This window comes from Limulus polyphemus, unplaced genomic scaffold, assembly GCF_000517525.1.
Source record: "Limulus polyphemus unplaced genomic scaffold, Limulus_polyphemus-2.1.2 Scaffold9123, whole genome shotgun sequence".
Lineage (NCBI taxonomy): Eukaryota > Metazoa > Arthropoda > Merostomata > Xiphosura > Limulidae > Limulus > Limulus polyphemus.
Window position 1 is genome coordinate 1 of NW_013674733.1, and position 10,565 is coordinate 10,565.

The 10,565-nt window shown below is 32.1% G+C and overlaps 1 protein-coding gene across 1 annotated transcript in view; it reads left to right on the forward strand.

Moving 5' to 3' along the window:
• Positions 1–627: 627 nt before the first annotated feature.
• Positions 628–10,565, forward strand: part of LOC106475763 (neither inactivation nor afterpotential protein C-like) — a gene marked incomplete at its 5' end in the record, with an annotated part of 26,479 nt that continues 16,541 nt past the window's right edge. The window contains 7 exon segments of the mRNA XM_013936440.1: positions 628–777; positions 2,844–2,895; positions 3,115–3,307; positions 4,008–4,080; positions 4,819–4,975; positions 6,088–6,229; positions 6,731–6,890. Coding sequence (XP_013791894.1) covers positions 628–777; positions 2,844–2,895; positions 3,115–3,307; positions 4,008–4,080; positions 4,819–4,975; positions 6,088–6,229; positions 6,731–6,890 — 927 coding nt within the window.

Here is a 10,565-nt window from a genome sequence, read left to right on the forward strand (position 1 = left end):
TATCTGACCGAACCGCCCCCCAGTGGCATAGCGGTATGTCTGCGGATTTATACTGCTAGTAACCGGGTTTCGATACCCGTGTTGGGCAGAGCACAGATAGTCTTTCGTGTAGCTTTGTGCTTAATAACAAACAACAACAACAACATCTACCAAACACCGATCTCTGTTAGATGAGTTTATAGTAAATGAACCGACGCAAATAGCTCCAAAACTGACTTTATAAAAGTCTTCCCTTTGTTAAATCGTGGAATCATAGTTCATACCAGTGATCAGTTTATCATTACTTGATAGATGTTGATTCCTTGGAATAAAGATTGATCATCTTCTAGCGAGGAAGAAAAATAAAAGTCTATAATTTTGAAATGCAAATAGTGAAGTATCTGTAAAGTTTCACTATATATATATTACCTCTCGCAACCGCCATCCGAAGTCATACATTTAGCTACATTAACCTCAACAGTTTTATCTTTCCCTGCTGGAGGAATGTTTCACTAAACACTCCCTAGAATGGTATAAACTAAAAACAATATTGTAATGACAAATTAACTAACTTATCAAGTGTATTTTAGTGAAAAACTGTATGTAGACTAGTGTCTCATTCTCTGTGCGATACTTTTTTGTTTCAGCAAAACAAGGAAGGAATGAGAGAAAAGTTTGAGTATTTGTGCCCTCTGCTGGACACTTTGGGAAACGCATATACTTCTACTAATCCGAATAGCAGTCATTTTGTGAAAATTTTAGAAATTACATTTACTAAAACTGGCAAAATAACTGGAGGTAAGAGACGTTTCATTTACTCATTTGTTTTTTGTAAATATACACTTGAGGTTTCTTCAGCAATATACAACAATACACAGTACAGCTACGAAGTGGCATATTTTACGACGGAATACATTACAAAAATTTTTTTACGTTTATTTTTGGGTTAATTTAGTTGTTAAATGCTAAACAAATTGTCTCAGTAAATGGCATGCAACACTGGTGGAAAGTTATTTTTGTAGAACAAAATATGCTTTGCTTATATTAAAATACTAAATATTTGCTTGGAGCAGCGTTTCCAAAACTTTTTTGGCTACGGAATACTTTTCAGCTGAGAATAAGCTTACGGAACACTAGACACGTGAAATATCGGCGTATAGGGTATGTTGCGCGCGCAGCACCCTCTAGATTTGTATATTATTCCTTTATGTGTTTAATCAAATTACGTATTAATTAATTTTTACATTTTTATGCTTATAATATATTTTAGGTACAAACCTCTCCACTAAGATATTATGTAGAATAGATATGGCATCTTATATAATTCTTCTTCAATGTGAAATTGATATTATCTAATTCTAATACATAGTTAAATATTTCATAATAAGTTATGATCGTACAAAAAGTGTTAAATATTTTAGTTTGGGAAACACTAGCTTAGAGTTCCGTAAAAGTATAGCTTACTTCAGCAAAAAGTGCGTCTTTATTAACATATAGGACAAAGATTTTGTTTGTTGGTATATAATATAAATTAAAAACGACCTGTTAAATGTTGTTTTTCTATTACGCACTATTTTCGAAACAAATTCCACAGTTCATGTTGTTAGACTCCAAAGATGATTTAAATCGTCAAATAAATTTTTTTAAATTATTTTATCCATTACGATAGCAGATATTTTGCTGAAAACGTTTTCGAAGGTTGTAGAAATATGTACATTTATCAAATTTGAGATAATTTATGTAAATAACGCACCAAAGGAACATCATCAACACCTTAGAAGTTATTATGTTCAGATGAAACTTCTCAAGGATTGTTATGGGACAAACATCTTCCTACCACAACATACTCAGTATATGACGACATAATAATCACTAATTTTATGTAGGAAGCTGATGTCCACGTAGAGTTTGATTAAAGGTTTTTTTAAGAGCTACGATCTAAGAGTTATTTCATCAGCTTTCAGAGAAACTTGTCATAGCGGAAATTGTATTGTCGCACAACTAGCGCGCATTCGTGGCAACCAGATTATGCGCGTTCGACAAAGGAGAAAATAGTTACAAAAGCAAGGAGGTAACAAAACATCTTGACTATGAAATGCGATTATCCTCAGTACGTTACTACTACAGTGAGTATAGATTATATCTCAAGATACTACAGTGCAGCGATTAGGCAATACATCTTAAGCGTTCTCGTGACACATCTTTTATATTTGTGATACGTTTATAGTACTTCCTAATACTCTACACATGCACTAATTATATAAGTGATGCATTAAACTGGGGGACCATGAGATATTAGAATTTTTAATAATTCCAAAATCTAATAAACAATTAACAAATATATTCACACACACACACATATATATATATATATACATACTTCTATGAGTGCGTGTATGTATGTGTATGTAGTGACAAATACATGCAATTTAACAATACCGGTGCACATCTGTGGCAAAACTAGTATAAGTTAGTTAAGTAAGGTAACTGAAAAGTTATATAGTTAGATATTAAGTTCCTTTATTGCCACAAAAACAAGAGAAAAGTATAGAAAAAGAGCAAGTATATCACTTTTTGTTACAAGAATAAATTTCACCCTTTTAAACACATATCTCTCTTTTTTTACACTACAGTTATTGATATTTACTTTATTTCTTATGAAGGAAACCATCTTATCAGATAATTTGACAACAAGAAAGAGTTTTTAATGTTTTTATTCTACTAAAGTTCTCATTCATTTTATTAGGCCTAAAACGAAAGTCTTATGTTAATGCCACTGCTTTAGTATTGTGTTGTATATTGTAGTTATTTAACTTTAGTACTTATAGCATCAAGAGAATAAAACAAATATACATCTTTTGCAGCCATCCTTTTTACATTTTTACTGGAAGCAAGGCGACTTACGGACATTCCAAAGTGAGTAAAGACTAGCCTTTGCATAAATTTATCATTTTATTTTGAATTCAAAAATCACACATCGAGCTCTGTCACGGTTAACGGAATATCAGGTAAATTTCATACTCATCCACCAAAATAGTTACAATTATATGGGTGATGTAACGTTACTTGCTTGGTCATTGCTTTTTTTTTACTATATGCGCATAATGAAAATATTATGCCTTTTCTTTTTTGCAGGGGTGAAAGAAATTTTCATGTGTTTTACTACTTTTATGAGGGACTACGATCCGAGGGAAGACTAAAAGAATTTGGACTAGAAGAAAAGAACTACCGTTACCTACCGGAGTTAAAATCTTCCAACTCCTCAGAGTATGTTAAAGGATATCAACAGTTCTTGAGAGCATTAACTTCTTTGGCTTTTACAGAAGAGGTAGGCCTAACTAGATCTGTATTATTAGTCACTAATATTGTAGATTATGTCAATAATAACAAATCGTAACCTTCGCATGGAATATATGTTTTAACAAAAAAAATTAAATATTATAAGAAGTTAATGTAAAAAAAATATTGAATGTCTTTAAGGGTGTCTAAAGAATTATTAAATTCATCAATTCGGTATGAAACTAATTCTAAAAATGAGAAAATACCAATCGCAAATTTAAAAAGTTGTTAACTAAACAATTAAAAATACTAGCATGGAATATGAAATTAGATCAATTTGTGTTATTGTTAGCACAAAGCTATAAAATGGGTTTATCTGTTCTCTTCTCACCACGGGTATCTAAACCCGATTTTTAGCATTATAAGCCTCAGACGTACCGCTGAGCCACTGAGGATTGTATAAAAACGGATATTATTATCTGTATTTCATTATATCCACGACTGAAATTATTGACACATCCTGAATATCTTAAGATTTATGAAGTCTTTGAGAAACTATTTTAGAATAGATTAATTTGGACAATGGAATTGTGTATTTACAAAAGTGCGAATATGTTTAGTAAAAGCCATTTTTTTTAGAAATAGTACTCTAACTGGCTCTATGAACAATTATTGTAAAATAGAAATATTTTAACTCATTGTAACTTGTATAGTTTCGCTGATATCTAATTATCCAAGTGTATTAACAGGAAATTTTCGCCATTCAGAAGGTATTAGCAGCCATTTTGTTACTAGGAGAAACAGAGATTCAAAACAGTGCAGGTGAGTTAATTTTATTAATTTGTTGTTGTGGCTGAATTTCGAGCAAAGCTACTTGAAGGTTTTCTGCGGTAGTCGTGCTTGATATAAAAATGATAGACTACAGGGAAGGCACCCACTGCCAATTCTTGGGTTACTCCAATGGAAGAATTGGATTTGACTGTCACTCTTACAAAACACTCCTAGTTCCAAAGTATGGAGAGTGGTTTATTTTTAGAGTGGTAACTAGGCGCGAACCACGAAAGCTAAAATATATAGTCTGGCATACTAACCAGTGAGCCATGCTTGGGTTGTGCAGGTAAGAATTTATTGTTTCATTATTGACAAGCACAAAACTACATAATAGGATAGTTATGCCAATCGCGGGTATCAAAATCAGATATTTAGCGTTATAAGCCCTCCAACATAACGCTGAGCCACTGGTGGCCAGGTAGGAGTTGAGGAAACTCGACTGATATTAACTGCTTTTTCTTACGTTATATTCACGAGCTAGAGCATAGATGTCAGTAGAATCAATTATTGTTCACTGTTTGATCTTAACTTTGTTAATATTGGTTGTTTTTGTATGTTAATTGTGTAAAGAACAAAGACTAATTTTGATGAAAGTTCCTTATTTACTCAAAAATAAAAGTGTCAATAAAAGTTTCGTTTTAGAGCTTAAGCCTTTTTTCACCTTTGTTGTCACGAGAAATTCATAATATTAAAGTCATACATCAAGATCCTTTTTTTTTTTAAACTTAGCATTTAAACTTTTGGGTGCAGAATCAAGCGAACTAGAGAACACTTTAACTCAAGACGTCAATGCACGAGATGTCTACGCTCGAGCTATGTATCTCCGTTTGTTTTCTTGGATTGTTGCAGTGGTGAACAGACAGTTATCATTCTCGCGCCTTGTGTTGTAAGTAAACAAAAACTCTACGAAGTAGTGATAATGTAGATGATTAAAAGGAAATTGAGAAACTTACAATTACTCAATCATCGGAAAATACAAGTTTGGTGTTCATGTTAAAAGCTGTATTTATTCAAATAAACTTATGTAAGGAACAAAGACATTCTCCGTAAAAAATAAAATAAAAATCGCGGTTACAGAATAACAAATAACAGAAAGACACAATTTAAAATGGTGGGGAAATATATAATTTATACCTCATTGTGAAGGGTCTGCGGAACTTGGATCTACATATCTGTCTACATTATCTATATAATTTATACCTCATTGTGAAGGGTCTGCGGAAGTTGGATCCACATATCTATCTACATTATCTATATAATTTATACCTTATTGTGAATGGTCTGCTGGAAGTTGGATCTACATATCTATCTACATTATCTAGATAATTTATACCTCATTGTGAAAGGTCTGCGGAAGTTGGATCTACATATCTGTCTACATTATCTTGTGCAATTTCTGTTTTCTATGAAGAAATACTTTGTTCCTTAAACTAGTATTTGTTTATTTTCAAAGGTTTGGTTTGATTGCGTTTAACAGTGCTCCCCCTCTTTTGATGTAAAAAAAAAGATTACTTAACTGTATCTCCTGTTATATATGTATTTTGTATTATGTATAATTTATGATGTTTAACACAAAAATACGGAAAATTAGGAAATCGTCCGATTATGGAAGCGCTTGTTAGTGAACAAAACGAAGTATTACTACTTAATTTTCATATTTGGCATATAACTATGAAAAATACCTAAAGTCAAATAAGAAATTTCTTAATTGACAATCTGATGTTAAAGTCAAAACTGTGATTTCATTATGCGTGTCTAGAATAAATTTACGGAATTTTATATTAATGAAAAACAAACAAGAAAAATTCATCACCTACATCATATTGGCAATATTTTCCGAGATAGCTTTATTTACTACTATATGTTTGTTAGAAAGCTGAAAAAAATTTAGATGAATTGCTTGTGTGTATTTTAATCAATAATTTGTTTGCTGATAGTGGAATATGTTTTACGTCATATTTCGTTTTACTAACCCTTTTTTCAAACATCCTTTTTTAGTGGTGACGTTTATTCTGTGACAGTAATTGACTCTCCTGGCTTCGAAAATGGACTCCACAATTCCTTGCATCAACTCTGTGCTAATGTTATCAGTGATAATCTACAGAATTATATTCAACAGATCATTTTCTTTAAGGAACTGGTAAAAAATAACACAGCAAAGATATTCGTTTAGTTGAATTACTGCGATAAAATGTGTTGTTGTTTTTCTCTGTAATATGAAATCTTTTGTGAAAAGAATATCAGAAAGAGTCATCCAGATCCCTAATAATTTGTATTGATTATCAAATATTATTAAAGTAATTGCAATACGAAATAATACAATTAATAATTTTGTGGAACGGGAGCATTTCATAAATATTTAAACCTCACTGTTAACGCAAAAGTTAAAAATGAATTATGAAACATTAGAATGAAAAATTAAGGACCTTTTTAACTATATTGTTGCGTAGCAGTTCATGTTTTGGTTACTGTAAAAATAAACATATATATACATATATCATAATTAAGACTTTTGTGAATATGTTTACATTAGGCTCGTTAGAGATTGCTAGTGATTTTGTTTTGTCCATAATTACCCAATGATGCTTCAAGATGTGATATTTAAATAGATAGATGTTTCTAAGGAAAATTTCTTTTGTAGGAGGAATATGGGGAAGAAGGCGTAAATGTTCCTTTTAACTTAGAAGGAGGGGTTGACCACAGGACTTTAGTGAATAAGTTGATGGACAGTGGTCAAGGTTTACTAACTGCTATAAGCAAGGTGACACAATACCAAAGAAAAGGAGAATCCGGATGGATGGGTGAGCTTTACTTATCAGTATATTATACCTGGACTTGTACTTATACTTTTGATCAGTATATTATACCTGAACTTGTACTTATACTTTTGATCAGTATATTATACCTGAACTTGTACTTATACTTTTGATCAGTATATTATACCTGGACTTGTACTTATACTTTTGATCAGTATATTATACCTGGACTTGTACTTATAATTTTGATCAGTATATTATACCTGGACTTGTACTTATACTTTTGAAACACGCTGTTCTTTTAATTTGTGATTTTTACTAAAATGTTAGCTTTTATTGTGTAATTAGTCGAGAAAGAGGATGAGTTTTATTATATTATATTAGCGAGGATTAAACTTTTTTGAAATTGTGTAATTTAGTCGGTATTCTAACGTTTTTAACAATATGTGTAAGTTAGAGGATGATGTAAGTTACATATACACGTATTATTAAGTAACGGTACACGTTTTGAAAAGTTTGTTACAAGCTTGTATCATAAGTTTAAAAGATGTAGGCTATTAGCCGTGGATACAAGATTAATGCAACTGTACGATTTTGAAAATGAGTCATTAGCACAGGACAAGAAAACCCTTGTATTAGTCGGTGATATAATACGAGTTTGTGAAAGATATTTGTTAGACAGGTTGTAAGTTTGTGATATAATACGAGTTTGTGAAAGATATTTGTTAGACAGGTTGTAAGTTTGTGATATAATACGAGTTTGTGAAAGATATTTGTTAGACAGGTTGTAAGTTTGTGATATAATACGAGTTTGTGAAAGAGATTTGTTAGACAGGTTGTAAGTTTGTTATATAATACGAGCTTGTGAAAGAGATTTGTTAGACAGGTTGTAAGTTTGTGATATAATACGAGTTTGTGAAAGAGATTTGTTAGACAGGTTGTAAGTTTTCTGTTTTTGTATCATTAATTGTGTACAAGGTTAAAATTCTACGTTATAACATTATTAATGTTACTTCCCATAACCAATGGCGACGCACAGTTTAACCTAATGTTAGACGAACATCGATGTATGTAATGATTAGAAGCATTAGCTGAAACAAGATAGAAAAATTAAAAGACAAAACTATTTTTGAAAACTCTAATATTTGTTAAACCTGTTTTTGAAGATTACTTTAAATTATTATTTGATAATATGCGCACAGTAAAATATACATTAAACATTTATTACCTCTTCAAATGAATAGAGTAGTTGCAACTGTCCATCAGCGCCACAGTGTGAACAGTGTCTGAATCATCAAATAATCACCCAAACTTCGAGCAACGTTACGTTTAGACTTGGTACATTACTTGTTGTAAAGTTATATAAAAGCCGTTTCTAAAATCAACCAAATACAAAACGTACCTATACATTTTTTTCTCCTTGTTGTATATATAATTTTTAAGTAACTTTTCTTCAATCTGTGTATTGGTTATCATTTTAAACCTCCTCCCCCAAAAGAAAATTATTACCAGATTTTTGATCGAGTTAAAAGTTCCAAAATACAGTAAATCTATAACAGGTTGATAGAAGACATAAAAGGTACTTATATATATATAAGATTGATCCCAATTTATACTAACAATTTATCTGTGTTAATATGGTAGCATATTGCTACAGATAAGAGTCGTGCGCCACGGGTGACATACATATTTAGTTCATGATGAATTTCCAAACATTCAGCAAAGATTTATATGGATCGAAAAATATAACAGTCCTTTTCGAGGCAGGACATTTTTATAGGAAAACTGTTAAACGATGTCGAACCAAGATATGCAACATTTCAGAGAAATTTACTTTGGAAGCGGAAAGAAAACGTCGCACTGCAAAGTATTTTGGACAGCAACAATTTCCAAAACCAGACATGAAGCCAATTCAAAACAACACTCTTGTCTGCAGTTGCGATGAAGCTGGATATATCTGTTGGAGTTTCAACTTCAGTCATTGTTTAACGACACCAACAGATATATCCAGTTTCAACTTCAGTCCTTGTTTAACGACACCAACAGGGATATATCTGTTGGTGTCGTTAAACAAGGACTGAAGTTGAAACTGGATATATAGTTTCAACTTCAGTCATTGTTTAACGACACCAACAGGTTTAACGACACAACAGATATATCAGCTTCAAAAGGACTGAAGTTGATAAAGTCTCACAAACAAAAGGTTCACAATCTTCCAGCCACATCTCAAATCTAACGGCTGTTTTCTTAAGGAAACTGAAATTACAGTAATTGTATTCGTTTTAACTTTTAAGTCTCTCATCTCCAATGGACCTATACACGCTATTGGAAGGTGACACCCGTATCCAATGGAAGGTCATTAGAAATTTTTCCGATATGTAATATAAGATTGAACTCGCCATCCTTGTCGGAAGCTTATTACAATAGAAACTGCAGTATCGCGCAGTAGTGGGTAACCATGACCATCATGCTGAGCACGATTGACGATAGAGACAGATATTTGTATTTGTACGAAAATAGTACTTATGGGACTAAAAAAAATAGATTGAATGTCACACTTATAACGCATCCACAGCTTAAATTGCGGAAAATATGTTGTGGTATCGCACTGACGAAAACCTGGTTCACCAGCTCCGAACTCCAGAGCTTTACCACAAAACCAAAGACACAAGACCTGAAATATCATTTCGAATAACCACTATCACTTAACATAATTTTATGAAAATGTTTTATTAGTTGAGAAATAAGCTCTGTGGAAATATATTATTAACAGCGATATCACCAGAGTACAAGTTTTATGAGCGCATGTTATTTGTCAGTGATAAATTTACTTTTAAAATGAAAGTATTTTTTTAGCAGCTAGTGTTAGGCCTAACGAAAGTGTTGTAGTAGCCATGGGAGGCAATTTTATTGAAACTAGGGAGTTAACGAAGGTGTAAGTTGATATTTCCGGTTAACCCTATGCAGTCAAGTAGTATGTGCATATCTTATAAAAGTGTGTTACAAGCTGATAAGTTTAATTAGAATGTTTTGATTGTCAGGAAAGTAACTTCTTATGGAAGTGTTTTATCGACCAAAGGTATACATTATTTCAAAGTTTATTCATAACAGCTGTATAAATTCTATATATCTATGCAACTAACCAATGAATTTGAAGCTGGTGGAATAAGTTTAATTTAAGTTGTTATAGTGAGGTACAGTTTTTATGAAGAACGTGTTATTAGCTTAGGTTTCATATTTTCTATATGGCGTTATCATCTGAGGTAGTGGTGTAGCCAAGTACGAAAGTCTGGGTATGCCTGGGTTTATAATGGACGGGCAGGAGGTGTACAAACCCTTAGAGGCAAGTTTCAGGGAGCTAAAAAAATAGCGCTACGCATGACGTATTCGGATGTGGGAAACATTAAGTAGACTTTGATTGAGTGGACGGGCCGTGGTTCTCCCAGGCATGACTTGAGAGTATATGGTTTAGGAATGATTGACATTAGTTGAGAATATATATTTCATGAAAGTGTTAAGGTGTAAAGGTATACCTATCACGAAGTTGTTCTGTTATAAGGGGATATATATTTCATGCAGTTGTATTGTTAAATACAGGTATATGTTTTATGTAGTTGTATAGTAGTAATGTTATATGTTTTATGTAGGTGTTTAATGGTGCTGTTATATAGGGGTATATGTTTTACGTAGGTGTGTAATGGTGCTGTTATATAGGGGTAT